We start from the raw sequence: 15,915 nt of genomic DNA, 5'->3' as shown, positions 1-15,915 counted from the left end.
CAAGTTCAACCGCAACCAGCAATCATTGAGGAGACAATGAACAATCAGAACGGTCCACCAGCTCCTCAAGCAAGGACCAACATAGGAGCAGGAGATGCTTCATCTACTCATACTCAAAGGAATGGCATTGTGCCACTTGCTTTTCTGAACAACAATTTTGAGATCAAGATTAGTCTCATCCAGATGATACAGAGTAACAAGTTTCATGGACTGCCAATGGAGAACCCATTGGATCATCTGGATGAATTTGATAGGCTCTGTAGCCTCACCAAGATAAATGGAGTTAGTGAGGATGGATTCAAACTCCGGCTTTTCCCATTCTCTTTGGGAGACAAAGCACACATATGGGATAAATCACTCCCCAAGGAGTCCATCACCACTTGGAAAGCGTGTAAGAAGGCATTCCTGGCCAAATTCTTCTCCAACTCCAAAACCGCAAGGCTGAGAAATGACATTTCCGGCTTTGTTCAGAAGAACAACGAAACGTTCAGTGAAGCTTGGGAACATTTCAAGGGATACATTATATGTCCTCATCATGGCTTCAGCAATGCTTCATTGCTGAGTACACTTTACAGAGGAGTGGTCCCCAAGATACGGATGTTGCTGGACACCGCAAGCAATGGTAACTTCCTCAACAAGGATGTTGATGCAGGTTGGGACCTAGTGGAGAACATGACTCAATCTGATGAGAATTACAATGAGGAGTACGACCGCACTGTGCGATCTACAGGAGAGGAAGATGCCAAGTACAAGAGTGACATGAAAGTCCTCAATGACAAGCTCGATAAGCTCCTCAACCAGCAGCAGCATGTTCATGCAATATCAGAGGAAGAGCAGTTTTTACAACAAGATGGGGAGACTGTACAAATAGAGGATGTTAACTACATCAATAACTAAGGAGGATACAACAAAGGGTACAACAATTACAAGCCAAATCCGAATCTGTCCTACCGAAACCCGATACACAGCCCAATACTTCCGTCCAGTTCCTCATCGCTAGATTTGCTATCCCTAATGCACACAGTCCTATCCACTCAGAAGACCGACATGATACACATTAATACACGCTTCGACGATCTCGCCTACCGTCTATCAGCCAATTTCCAAGAACTACACTACAAATTCGATACCATGGGATCTCGAATTCAGGTGCATATAGATAACTTGGCTTCCACCTCAAAAAGTCCAACGGAGTCTGCAAACGCGATCGCCCTACGGAGTGGCCGACAATTACCACCTCGAACAGTACCACTGAACATCACTGAGGACAGCAATGATTTAGATGGGGAGGATCTCCATGAACCGACCATTTCTGCTGAACCACCAAGTCACTCCCCAGAACAACCTGACCCCTCACCCGACCACACTACTCGGATAGATGATTGGGTTGACCCTCCAGCAACTTTGCCTCCTTCCGACAAACCGGGAGGAGAGAAACAGAAAGAAAGGAGATTCATTCCCCCACCTTTCAAGCCACCTCTGCCATTCTCTGGACAATTTTGCAAGGAACTCTTGGAGAAGTACAAGGAATTGTTCGAGAAACAGATGCAAGAACTCGAACTTCGCATGCCCCTAATGGATGCCTTCACCTTGATACCTCTTTACCAGAAATTCCTGAAGGAGGCAGTGATGGAGCAAATCAAGCAAGTACAAAGTATGGTCATACTCAATCATGAGTGCAGTGCCATAATCCAGAGGACTGCCGCACCTAAGAAACTGAGCGACCCGGGATCATTTACTTTACCTTGCTCGATCGGACCATTGATGTTTGGAAGATGTCTTTGCGATTTGGGGGCATCAGTCAGCTTGATGCCACTTACTGTAGCCAAACGTCTTGGATTCGAGAAATTCAAGCCTACCGATATCCAACTGGTTCTGGCAGATCGAACTACGAGGTTGCCAAGCGGAGTTTTGGAAGACTTGCCGGTCAAGGTAGGGTCAGTAGATGCACCAACTGACTTCGTAGTTTTGAAAATGGATGTGGAGCCAAGGGATCCGCTTATCCTAGGACGACCATTCTTAGCCACCGTAGGGGCAATGATTGATGTAAGGAACGGGAAGATCGATCTGAAGCTCGGGGAAGACCTCACTATGCAGTTTGACATTCAGGAAACTAGAGGAGTTAGAAAAACTGTGTGAGGAGGCATTAGAGGAGATTGCAATCGGGGATTGCTTACAAACAGCGCTGACAAATGATGGTAAGGAGGGATTCGTACATCAAGAAACGGAGCTCTACAAGGAGCTGCTTGATACTTATCGAGAAGTCATCGAACCGGAGCTAAGTGAGGACATGAGGGAAGCTGAATGAGAGGGAGTGATGCTCGACAACAGAAGCATGGACAAGTCAGTAGTCACCTCCTATGTCATGTCATGCAGTTGCTCAACACCAACCCACCCGGACGCTAACACGATCGCCCTATCGAGTAGGGTGATCGAGCACAACCTCGAGCAGCAACTCCAAACCACCGATGATTGGTCCGAGTCTAAGGCGCCTAAAGTGGAACTCAAACCTCTTCCATCTGGGCTAAGATACGCTTTCTTAGGACCTTATTCAACTTACCCAGTGATCGTCAATTCTAGCCTGTCTGAAAAGGAATTGAAATTGCTTTGCACTCAATTAAGAAACTATTGGAGAGCAATAGGCTATACTTTAGATGATATCAAGGGCATATTCTCTGATCTTTGCACCCACCGGATAAACCTTGAGGATGAATCGTACTCTAGTGTAGAACCTCAGCGTCGGCTAAATCCGAACCTGAAAGAAGTGGTGAAAAAGGAAATTCTGAAGCTACTCGATGCTGGAGTTATCTACCCTATTTCTGATAGCACTTGGGTGTCCCCGGTGCACTGCGTTCCGAAGAAAGGAGGAATCACCGTCGTCAAAAACGAGAAAGATGAGCTAATTCCCACAAGGACGATAACTGGTCATCGAATGTGTAATGACTATAGGAAGCTTAACGCAGCCTCGAGGAAGGATCATTTCCCCCTGCCTTTCATCGACCAGATGCTGGAATGACTGGCTAACCACCCTTACTACTGTATCCTTGACGGGTATAGTGGCTTTTTCCAAATCCCAATTCACCCTGCTGACTAGGAGAAGACAACGTTCACCTACCCTTACGGTACCTTTGCCTATAAGAGGATGCCTTTCGGTTTGTGCAACGCTCCCACGACTTTCCAAAGATGCATGACATCTATCTTCTTGGATTTAATAGAAGAAACGGTGGAGGTTTTTATGGATGACTTTTCAGTATATGGAGCTTCTTTCACATCCTGTCTGTCAAACCTCTGCAAGGTGCTAAAATGGTGTGAAGAAACCAACCTAGTGTTAAACTGGGAAAAGTGCCACTTTATGGTCGAGGAGGGGATAATTGTAGGACACAAGATCTCAGAAAAGGGAATAGAGGTCGACAAGGCTAAGATAGAAGTGATGGTTCAGCTCCAACCTCCTAAATCGGTGCGAGACGTGAGAAGCTTTTTAGGGCACGCAGGGTTTCACAGGCGATTCATTAAAGAGTTCTCCAAGATCGCTCGACCGTTAACGCGGCTCCTTTGCAAAGAAGCAGAGTTTATTGTCGACGAGGACTGTTTAGACGCCTTCAACAAGATAAAGGAAGCCTTGGTGAGCGTGCCAATAGTTCAAGCACCTAACTGGAACCATCCTTTCGAGATTATGTGTGACGCGTCAGACTATGGTGTGGGGGCAGTACTGGGTCAAAGAATAGATAAAAAGCTCCATGTGATCTACTACGCCAGCAGAACCATGGACGATGCTCAGACAAGAAATGCGACAACTGAGAAGGAGCTCCTTGCCGTGGTTTTTCCGGTTGAGAAATTCCGAAGTTATTTAGTCGGTTCGAAAGTAATCGTCTACCCGGATCATGCCACCCTGAGGTATATTTACTCGAAAAAGGACACCAAACCTAGGCTCCTCAGATGGATCCTTCTTATGCAGGAATTTGACATAGAAATTCTGGATAAAAAAAGGAATTGAAAACGGGGTAGCAGACCATCTGTCCAGAATGAGAATTGAAAATCTACTCCCAATAGACGACTCAATGCCCGAAGAAAGGCTGTTGCACATCGCCTTCTTGGAAGAAATGAGCCACACGATCGGACACACAATAGCTTACTCGATCCCCGAGTCAACCAGGTCGATCGAGTTGATGGCAATCGAGTTGGCTGAGCTCCCATGGTACTCAGATTTCGTGAACTACATGGTGTGCGGGGAAATTCCTAAGGACTATGATGCTCATAGAAAGAAGAAGTTCTTCAGGGATGTCAACAACTACTACTGGGATGAACCTTATCTTTACAAAAAAGGGACGGATGGCCTGCTCAGACGATGTATAGCAGAGGAGGAAGTCCGAGGAGTATTAGAGCACTGTCATGGGTCCGCCTATGGAGGAAATTTTGCTACCTTCAAAACCGTCCAAAAGATACTCGAAGCTGGTCTTTGGTGGCCGACCATGCTCAAGGATGCACAGCTCTTCATAGCGAAATGTGATTCGTGCCAGAAAATGGGTAACATAGGTCGAAGAAATGAAATGCCTCAGCAGCTAATCTTAGAAGTCGAAGTTTTTGATGTCTGCACCCTCGAATGGAAACATGTATATCCTAGTGGCAGTCGACTATGTCTCAAAATGGGTAGAAGCAATCGCCAGCCCGACGAATGATCACAAGGTCGTAATGAAGATGTTCAAAAGCATCATTTTCCCGAGATTTGGAATCCCGAGAGTAGTGATCAGTGATGGAGGAACCCACTTCATTAACAGGGTTTTCGATGGCTTGTTGAAAAAGCACGGAGTCAAGCATAAAGTCGCAACATCTTATCACCCACAGACCATCGGACAAGTGGAAGTAAGCAACAAACAGATCAAAGTGATATTAGCTAGAATCGTGGGAATCACAAAAAAAGATTGGGCATTCAAGCTAGATGATGCGTTATGGGCTTATAGGACCGCTTATAAAACACCGACTGGGCGGACACCTTTCCAGCTTCTTTACGGAAAAAACTGTCACCTTCCGGTCGAGGTTGAATATAAAGCAATGTGGACGACCAAGCTGCTGAATTTGGACATAAAGACTGTTCAAGAAAAGAGAGTAATGGATCTCCACAAACTCGATGAGATACGGCTGGAGGCTTAGGATAATTCGAGGAACTACAAGGAAAGAACCAAGGCTTTTCATGACAAGAAGATCCAACACAAAGATTTGAAAGCTGGAGACAAAGTCCTTTTGTTCAACTTAAAACTTCGGCTATTCCCTGGGAAGCTCAAGTCAAGATGGTCAGGACCCTTCGAAATTAAAGAGGTTCTGCCCTATGGAGCGGTGACTTTGCTAGGAAAGGATGGGAATGAGTTTACTGTGAATGGGCAGAGAGTGAGGAAATACATGGCAAATGAGAGCACAAAGGTGGGATCATCTCTGCGTCTGGTCGATCCCGCGCCAGTCTAAGACGAATTGAAAGTCAAGCTTAGAGACTATAAACAAGCTCACTTGGGAGGAAATCGCAAAGGCAGGTTTGTAAATATGATTTACGTTTTTAATTTTTTTTTTCTCTTCAGTCCCTTCACCCTACCCGATGAGCTACGCGATACCCCCCTCGATCAACCCCTCGGATGCTGGTCCGAGTAAGTCGTCCGTGCACATCACCGAGCTCTCTGACGAGCAAACACCGGCACCTGCTGAAGCCGGAGACAACCCTGGCTACACGTTGGCGAGTATGGAGGCTGCTGCAACCTCCTTCTTCACCAACCCATGAGGTACCACTTTCATCCGATCTTTGTAAATAACATTGCATTTAGTTTATTTCATTTTGTGTGATTCTTGGATTCTTTTTCCAACTTTTATTTACACACAGACTGTGTAATTTAAGTTTGGGGGAGGGTCCAGAATATTTTTAACTTTGTATTTTATTTTCTTAATTTTCTTATTTCAAATTTTTGCATGCTAGTTTTATTCGTTTGAGTCTGCATCTATGTGTATTGAAAAACCCAAAAAATTTTGAAAAATTTCAAAAATAAAATAAAATAAAATAAAAAAGAGTGTTCATGTAGTTGCATTTACATATTATGATTGAGTCTAGTTTGTTTCATATAGGATTGTTGCATATGCATCTTAGGGGACAATGATTAAAACTACCTTGTTTAAAATCAAACCTTAGGATTGAAGCTATAGCCCTTAATCACAGTTCATTGTTGCTAGATCAATCTTTGGAAAAAAATGAAAAATATTTGCTTAGACCCTTGTGTCGTTTGAATGCTTCCTCCACTTGTTTGAACATTGGAACATCTCTATATTTTTGGATTTAATTTGAACTTTAATTGTCTTGCTTATGGAACTTGAATACTTGCTCATTGTAACTCGGGTTAGCACTCCATTTTTACCAATCTTTTTCGTTTAACCCGATTCATTTTTCCTACCCATGAACCCAAACCTTTTTTTCAAACCTTGTTTTGAATTGTTGAGTGAGGCCTGTTTCATTGTGCTATAGGTTGTGAAACCTTGAGAGTATTGAGAATGACAAAGAACTGCCTCTTGATTTAGCTAAGTTAGAATTTGAACTAGCTAATTGATTCGGTTTTGAAAGATAGGTGGTTAGTATGTTTATTTGGGGTTGGGTTGAGGAATAAAGAAAAAAAAAGTCCCTAAGGTTAGAATCAATTAGCTTTAAGTCTCTATAGAAAAGAAAAAAAAAAAGAGAAAAGAGCTAGAAGTTTAAAGTTTAAACCTTAGAGAGTAAAAAAAAAAGAGTTGAAATCAAGGATGTGGGTAGTTTAATTCTAGGGTGTTTGATAAAAAAACAAGAGAAAGTGAATGAGAAAAGGGTAGATCATCAAGAGTTAAGCTTTGTATGCCCAAATTGTTCTCAATCTTAGATAGTTTTCACAACTGTCTAGCATTCCTTCTTTTGAGAGAAAACCACCCAAATAATTTGCTTGAAACCACCTTACTAAAAAGCCTTGCCCTTGAAACCGATTTAGCTTGATTCACCTTCCATTTGCAAGAATTCGTCAAACACTTAATTGAATGTGAAAGAGATGTTCTCTACTTTTAGTTGGAGGTTGAACTAGATCTATGCATGGTAATAAGCATAGAAAATATTTGTAAGTATGTTGATTGATCTTAGCACCATTAAACTATCTTTAAGGACTATAGCTAGAATCCTTCGCTTAGCATATAAAGGTTATGAGTCCCCATTTTCAAACCGCACCCTCCTACTTCCTTGCTAGAGAACTAGCAAGATTTAAGTTTGAGGGTCTGATAACTCTCTAATTTACATGTTTTTAGCATCTTTTTTTGTCTATATTTTGCATTGTTCATACCCTTAACTTAGCATTTTTAGGTCATTTATTGTAGGAATTCACTTTTAGGCCATTTAGGGTGATGCATTTTTGCATTTGCATATTTTGGATGAAAACAGGTGCTTATGAGCCTAAAATGGGGAAAAACAAGGGCGAACCCGAGCATGTACCCGAAGGAGCTATCGAGCTGCAAGAACAGTCTGAACCCCAACACGATCGAGAAGGATCAAAGAGCAGGAAGAACAACCTGAAGATCTACCCAGGGAGTAACCCGACTTCATCCTCGTGTACCCCATCGAGTAGACCATCGGGCAGGTCTGGGAAGCTAGGTCAAAGGGGTTTCCATATATAAATCCCTCCTCTCCTTCCTCGCAAACGAGCACGCCGCAGACCCTCAAACCAGAGAGCGAGAGCTTCTGTGAGAGAACTGAGCGACTCAAACACTTTTCCCTTTTGTTTTAGATTTTATTTCATAACTTTTTATCATTTCTTTAGATTTCTATCTTGTACTCTTATCCCTCTACTTTATTGCTTAATATAATGCAATTTTCGTTCATATTTGTTGTTATGTTTCTCGCTATGATTTCCGAGTAGTGTAGTAAAGTTTCTAGGGATGGGATAGATGATTTTGTGTTCTTGATCGGTTAGGATGTCTTAGTTGATTGTATATGTTTAATAGATTTCCTTCTAAATTGGTGTTCTTAATGCTGTCAACAAACCGAGAGGGTGAGATTAGATCTAAGGTGTTTTACCACCGAGAGGTGTAGATGAGATGCTTGAATCAACCAATGCTAGAGGTTTACTCACTTAGCCTAAGAGATTAGATGAGTAAGGGGTTTACTGACAATAATGAATCGGATCTTAATGCCTGCTTGGTCATGTTTCTCCAACGAGAGTTGGGTAGGAGAGTGATCAAGGTTGATTGTTTCTATCACGAGAGTGTTTTTACAAGATTTTAGAGATTCATTGTCTAGGAAATATTTGCTTGAGGCATGTAAGACATCTGTACTGGTCAGGAATACTTAGGATTCAATTACCCCATCCTTAGAAGCTTTCGTATCTTAATTGTTTGCATTTTCATTCCTTACTCGATACCTTACCCGATCAGGTACACGATAACCTGTATCGAGTAACCCCTCGAGTTGTTCATACTTCATTTGCTTACTCGATCACCCCATCTGATCCTGTACTCGAATGCTTGCATCGAGTGCTTAGGTCGTGTGGTTTCTTGTTTATATTCTTTTCTTTTATTTATTTTAGGATTGTTAGATAAAACTCTTATTGCTTGGCTTTACTTGCATTGTTCTGATTGCATCCTTCCTGCTAGCGTAAACAACCATTTAGATTGATAACCCTTTGTACTACAACTGCATAGGGAATTGATACCCTGGTGAAAACATGTTTATCAAGTCTTTTTGTGAGCATGAGTATAGGAGAGGTATTGGTTGTCTCAGGTACTTAATTCACACTTGGCCTGACCTCGCATTTGCTGTTGGAATCCTTAGTCGCTACATGCATAGTCCGAAGAAGTGTCATGGAGCAGCTTTAAAACATGTTTTGAGGTATTTTACAAGGAACTGCGGGTTATGGTCTCACATTCAAACGAGGTGACAGTTCGGGCTTGGTAGGATATAGTGACAGCAGTCACAATGTGGACGAGGATGATTGTAAGAGTACGAGTGGTCACATTTTCTATCTCAATGGCTGTCCGATCACTTGGTGATCACAGAAGCAGGAGACAGTGGCGTTGTCTTCTTGTGAGGCAGAGTTTATGGCAGGTACTGAAGCGGCAAAGCAGGCGATTTGGTTGCAGGACTTACTTTCTGAAGTTACAGGAGAAGCTCTTCAGAAAGTAACGGTTCGCATAGATAATAAGTCGGCAATAACTCTCACTAGAAACCCAGTCTTCCACGGTCGTAGCAAACATATCCACAGGAAATATCACTTCATTCGTGAGTGTGTGGAGAACGAGCAGGTGGATGTTGAGCATGTTCCCGATACTGAGCAAAAGGCGGACATCTTGACAAAACCGCTTGGAAGAATCAAGTTTGGGGAAATGAGGGACTTCATTGGTGTTCATGATGTGTCAAACAAGAACTTCAAGCTTTAGAGGGTGATTGTTGAGGATAAGCTTGAATAGCTTAAGGTAGAAGTTATCCTAATCTCACCAAGTCATGGTTTCCAAAAGAGATTAAGATTATAACAAGTTAGGAGTTATCTAATTGTTATTTTAATTAAAGATTATTAAAGATTCTCTCTATATATAAGGAGTTGTTGAGATGTAACAACACTTGTGAGATTAGAGAGATTGAGATTGTTGGGAGGGCTCCCACCATGGGAGCTGCTAATCTAAGCTGGAGTCTGTCTCCTTTACACACTGAAGTTAAAGCTCTTGTCTAGGCCATGAAGTGTATGCTGGATGCCGAAAACCGCGATGTAGCATTCTTAACTGACTACTTGGATTTTATGAAGATGGTATCTTCCCAATAGAGTGGTCTGCCTTTTCAGTTTACCTAGACGAGATTGTAATGGATAGGAAAGATTTTTCTACCTTTTCTTTATCTCTTATTTCACGTAATGCAAATGTAAAAGCGGATCAACTGGGACGATGCCTTCATACCACCCTGCATTCTGCTATTTTTGTAAACAATGTTCCCATCAATTGGCTCGTTTAAGCTAATCTATTTATGCCCCTGTTCTAACAATCGGTCTAGGCGCCCGTGTAATCGCCGATTACACGCTAGGCGGCTCCTTACCGCCGGGATTTCATTCAAATCGGCCAATAAATCGGAAAAATTAAAAAAAAAAAAATTGAGGACTTTTGAACTTTCATAGATCTATTATATGAGGGATGAAACTATGATAATAACAAGTTAAAACAACTAATAATTGAAAAAAATGAAGAGGCAGTTTTAAAATTAGGGTTTACGGATGGTTAGAGATCGACAAACAGGAGGAAGAAGACGAGGGCAAATTCGTCATTTTGCATTTAGTAAAAAAACTGGAAAAAAACGCAAAATCAGAACTTGGGTCTCGAACACGTGCACTGTGGCCTTCAAATACATGTTGAAACCGCTAGACTAATGATAACTCTTGGTAAGATTTTACAGATTTGATATATTATACAGATTTATAGATAAAACTCCTAAAACTAGTCCCCGATTAATCCCCGATTTTAATCTGATTTTCCGAATAATCGCTAGGCTCTCTCTCACCGCCCGACTAACGCCTAGCGATTTTCAAAACAAGGATTTATGCTGTGGACAAAAAAAAAATACCTTTCAGTTGAAAGAATGTTAACTAGTGGTTTGTTTCTTAATATTTATACCAAATGAAAAAGAGAAAACTAATGGTTAGTACATTGGTAAAATAATTATTTACAACAACAAAATAAAATTATAACAGAAAAAATTGAATTCTAGTTTTGAAAATTTTTAAGAGAATAATATAAATAAAATTAAACGTATTTTAAAATTTACAAAATATGAAAGGAAAAAAGATGCCTAGCTACATGAAGTATAGGTGAATACATGGTCACACATACCAAGTATACTATTGTATACTCAACTACACGAAGTATATGTATTACATGACCACATGCATGAACTATATGACGTTATATGTTCAACACCATAGGTACACTGACTGATTAATTCCGGTGAAGACCGGTGTTAACTCCGGCGTTGACCAAAAAAATAATTTAAAATTTTTTTAAAAGATAAGAAATTATTATATTAAATTATTTCATGTTTTTATTAATTAAAAAATATTCTATTCAGTACCTAAATATTTTTTATATATTTGTAATGTATTCATTCTTGGGGGATTTTTTAAAGGGAAAAAGATAGTCAGCTACATCAATTATACCACAATACATGACCACACATGCGAACTTCAAAAATGTATACTCAACTACATGAAGTATATGTATTGCATGGCCACATATACCAACTATATGATGACATGTGCTCAACATCACGATTATTTTACTCCGGTACACCGTTCGTCGAAATTCGGTGTTGACCAATATTGACCGGCGTTGACCAATATTGACCAACAAAAATATTCAAATTTTTTATTTTTAATTTTAGAAACAAAAATAAGAAAATTCTTTTATTGAATTATCTAATGTGTTCAAAAATTAACAAAATGTTTATATTCATTATAAAATTATATTTTGTATATGTTAATGTATGTGTTTAAATAAATTATGTAAGAAGTTGATGTTTATTAATTAATAATGTTAAAATAATAGGTTTTTTATTTGATTCACTACAACAAGATTTTTTGGTTTGAGTTTAAGTTTTAATATCTTATGAATGATTTTTATTTCAATTTTAATTAAGTTTTGAAATTGAAAAAAAGTAACTATTATAAAACTGAATGAGTGAAACATAACAATATATCTTTATATTAGATACATATATTTTTAATTATAAAATATCATAGACGATTCCTAAATAATTCAATTAAATTTCTTATTTTGGTTTCTTATTAGATGATTCCTAAAGAATTTTGTTATTTTTATTTCTAAATCTTTTTTTTTGAATTTTTTTGTTGGTAAACGCCGGTCAATATTAGTCAACACCGGACTTCAATGAACGGTGTACCGGAATAAAATTGTTGTGATGTTGAACATATGTCATCATATAGTTGGTATATGTGACCATGCAATACATATACTTCATGTAGTTGAGTATACATTTCTAAAGTTGGCATGTGTGGTCATGTATTATGGTATAGTTGGTGTAGCTGACTATCTTTCTTCCTTTTTTAAAATACCTCTTTCCCTATGTCACTTTTCAAAAATACCCTTTTATGTTGTCAATTTTTAAAAATACCGCTTTTCTATATATAAAATAACTAAATTCTAAGCTTTCAACTCCAAATACTAAACCCTAACCCCTCAAAACTATATCCTAAATGTAAAATAGAGAACCCAAACCTTTAAAAAAAAATTTCAAAAATTAATTTAACATATTGTAAATGTGTAAAAGAGGGTAAAAATGAAAATGTTCAAAAAAATGGTATTTTTGAAAAGATCCCAAAAAGGGTATTTCTAACAAATTCTCTCTTCATTCTTATACTTAGTTAATTTGCAATTTTAAAGCTAAACTAATAGTTAAATGAAAACGATTGATAATTATTTTCAAGATATAAATATAAAGGCATTTGCAAAAATACTCTTATTCTATATTCTTCTGCAAACATACCCTTAAATCAAATATATTGGTTTGCTAAAATGAACTTTTTTGTATCTTTATCTTTTATATATTAAAAGTATATATTGTGAATGTTGTATATGTTATTTTGAGTATGTAAATTTTAAAGTAAAGAGTATCTAAAATTTTGTATAACATTTACCATGCAAAATTTAGAGTAGAAAGAGTCATATACTCAATCTTTTGCATATTATGTTCTAATGAAAGTAGTTGAATTTGATTTTATTGATTTTGTAGTATTTAAATATATATATATATATATATCTTGAAAATAATTATAAATGAATTTTATATCTTGAAAATAATTATAAATGATTTTATATCTTGAAAATTATTATAAATGTATTTTTCTATCTTGAAAATAATTATGAATAATTTTTATTTAACTATTTACTTTAGCATGAAAAGTAAAAAGTAATTAATTATAAGAATGAATATATTAGAAATATATAAAAAATATTTGGATATTGAATAGAATATATCTTTTAATCATGAAAAACTATAAATGATTTAGTATGATATTTTTTTTTCTTTTTTTAAATATATTTTTTTGTCATTGTTAGGTCAACGATGGAGTCAACGTTAGTGTTCGCCGGAGTCAGTCGATCGGTGTACTGGATTATATGTCTATGGTGTTGACCGCATAATGTTATATAGTTCATGCATGTGGTCATGTAATACATATACTTTAGGTAGTTGAGCATACAATAGTATACTTGACATGTGTTACCATGTATTCTCTAATACTTCGTGTAGCTAGTCATCTTTTTTCCAATATGAAAAGTAAGAAAATTAAAATAAAATCGTTTGTTAGGCAAACATGTCAACGGTTTTTTTTTTAAATGTTTTACGGCCGCTTCATTTTCTTTCCTGACTCTCTTTGAACCTCCGAATTTATTTGCATGATTTATGCATCAGTACTCTACTTGATCCTCCAACCAACTAGAACACTGATGAATTCGGAGAATCATGCAAATGGGTTACCAATCAAAGCCACAAATGCATATTCTTTTTTTTTTTTTTTTTGTAAGAACCACGAATGCATATTTTTTATAAAGGTTTGTATTAATGCATACTTCAAATGATGGAAATTTGGGATAGGACAAAAGCTAGAATAAAATTTCTCGTAGACATAGGCGACGGATTATAATTTGGATAACTACCTAACAGAATTGAATATATAACATACGTACCTAGTCATTAATATTAAGATAATCTTGGCGACTACTGATTGCTTTTTAAATTAGCAAGGAAAAAAGCTATGAGCAAATTTATCGAGATGGACCGACTTTTTCACGTTTATTCTTTTCAACATAATTAGTTAATTAAATTTCAACGTTAAGACTTTATTAAAAAAAAAAAAAAAAAAAAAAAAGAGGAATCTCTGGAGAATTTCAAAGCTTCACACACTAATCAAAAAGCTTTAACCAAACCTCCTCAACATATAAATATATAGCACATGCTTTGTGAGATCTATACAACTAAAAAGATAAAGGGAAAACATGGGGAACACTATAATGGTGAGGAGAAACAAGGTGAAAGTTATGAAGATCGACGGTGATATTTTCCGGCTCAAAAGTCCGGTAACAGCGAGTGACGCCACGAAGGAGTATCCCGGACATGTGCTGCTAGACCCGGAGACCGTGAGACGGTTAGGAGTTCGCGCCAAACCGCTAGAGCCAGATCAGATCTTAAGGCCGAATAAAACGTATTTTCTGGTGGACCTTCCGTTGGTAGATAAGAGGAATAAGCTTCCATACCGGAGAGTTATGTCTGGTAATATACATGTTGGCGCCAAGGAGCGTCTGGAGATGTTAATGCTTTCTAGGAGAACGGTTTCGGACATCGGTGTCGGTAGTTTAGACAGTGGAGATGGGCCTGGACCTGCTGGACAGACGAGGGTGACATTGAGGCTGCCTAGGTCTCATATCACGAAGTTAATGGGAGAATGCCAAGATGCTTCCGAAGTCGCGGCCAGGATTGCAAGAGTTTATTTGGAGAGCTCCGGTGAGATACAAGCCGGAGATAACGATGGCCTACGTCGGAAAATTGGAATCTTTGAGAAAAAGAACCATTACAAAGCACAAGAGGTAAATAATGTCGGGAACTTATCACGTACAATATGTTAAAAATATTTTCATATCAAATTTGAAACCATACATTTTAAATTTATAACACACACTAACAATAACATAGCATGTATATCAGATTATCAGTACATGTACATGTAAACGTAAACAAGTACAAAATTCTCCCTACCAAAAAAAAAACAATGTTGGCTTTAAACTCTAAATCGGATCCAACTTTATACGATCTGAAACAATTACGTTAACTTGGTTTAAATCTTGATCACATGATTGATTCACATCTAAAAGTAGTAATATTCTCTGTAAATATGTGCTTCTTTATTTATGTAAAGATATATATATATATATATATATATATAACTAATCAAAATGACCTCTTGTCAGATTACTATACTTGGGGTCAACAAACAAATTGCATTTAGTTGGGAACCGTAATTACATTAATTAACAAAAACTAAATTAAAGCTTGTTTGCTGTGTCAAATAATATGCAGAAGCACGTGAGTTTCGCAGAGAAAGGAGGGAGAGGAGAGATCGTTGTTTTATAATACATCGCACGATTCAAGGTTTCCATAGTGTATCTTGGTCACAAAGATTTGTGAGTTTCGGCTCAAAACAGTTTCGGCTCAAAACTTCGAAGTGTAAACTTTTTTTTTCCTTATTAAAACGTATTTTAATTTGTACATTGGTAGCACAGTGCTACTAGCACTCATTATTTTTGTTTTCAATGTTGGGTTGTTTTTATTATATACTAGGAAAAATCCCACGCGTTGCGTGGATTATATTAATATATTAATTATATATATATATATATTTAAATATAGCTCTTTATTTTTAATTTTGTATTAATAGTAGTTGGTTTTAATTTGTTCCAAGATAAAATACTTACACATAGATTTTTTTTTTTTTTTGAATCTAATTTGGACTCCATTTCTCGATTTGTTCGTGTCGTCCTTATACAGTTATACATAGACTTTTAAATATGTAATATCAGAAAACATTTATTTATAAAATTTAATAAAAATGTATGGTCAAATACTTACACATAAACTTTCTTGGGAATCATAGTATCTGCAAATGTTAAATTTCTAAGAAACTTGAAATAGTAAGACTTTTAGAAGAAGGAAATTAGAAAGTAAGTATGATATGTAAGAACTGAAAATGCAATAAAGGTGTTCACCTAAAGACGTTTGGTAGCTAAAAATAGTGGTTGAAGTAAATATTTTATTTGACGGACGTAGGAGGGAATCATGGTTTCGAGTATTTATTTATTTTGATTTGGGATTCAAACTTCGAAACT

The 15,915-nt window shown here is 37.6% G+C and overlaps 1 protein-coding gene and 1 non-coding gene across 2 annotated transcripts; one reads left to right on the top strand and one right to left on the bottom strand.

The window, feature by feature from the left end:
* Positions 1–438: 438 nt before the first annotated feature.
* LOC147932886 (small nucleolar RNA R71) lies at positions 439–542 on the bottom strand. Its single transcript, XR_015576801.1, has one exon. It is a non-coding gene; the product is annotated as a small nucleolar RNA R71 (small nucleolar RNA).
* Positions 543–14,025: 13,483 nt separating this feature from the next.
* On the top strand, positions 14,026–15,405 carry LOC104732674 (uncharacterized protein At1g66480-like). Its single transcript, XM_010452244.2, has 2 exons — positions 14,026–14,619; positions 15,110–15,405. Exons 1-2 carry the CDS (start codon positions 14,032–14,034, stop codon positions 15,161–15,163), a joined length of 642 nt encoding a protein of 213 aa, XP_010450546.1. The 5' UTR covers positions 14,026–14,031; the 3' UTR covers positions 15,164–15,405.
* Positions 15,406–15,915: the final 510 nt, after the last annotated feature.

This window comes from Camelina sativa, chromosome 12, assembly GCF_030686135.1.
Source record: "Camelina sativa cultivar CO46 ecotype springtype chromosome 12, ASM3068613v1".
Lineage (NCBI taxonomy): Eukaryota > Viridiplantae > Streptophyta > Magnoliopsida > Brassicales > Brassicaceae > Camelina > Camelina sativa.
This window is presented reverse-complemented; position numbering and strand designations above follow the sequence as displayed.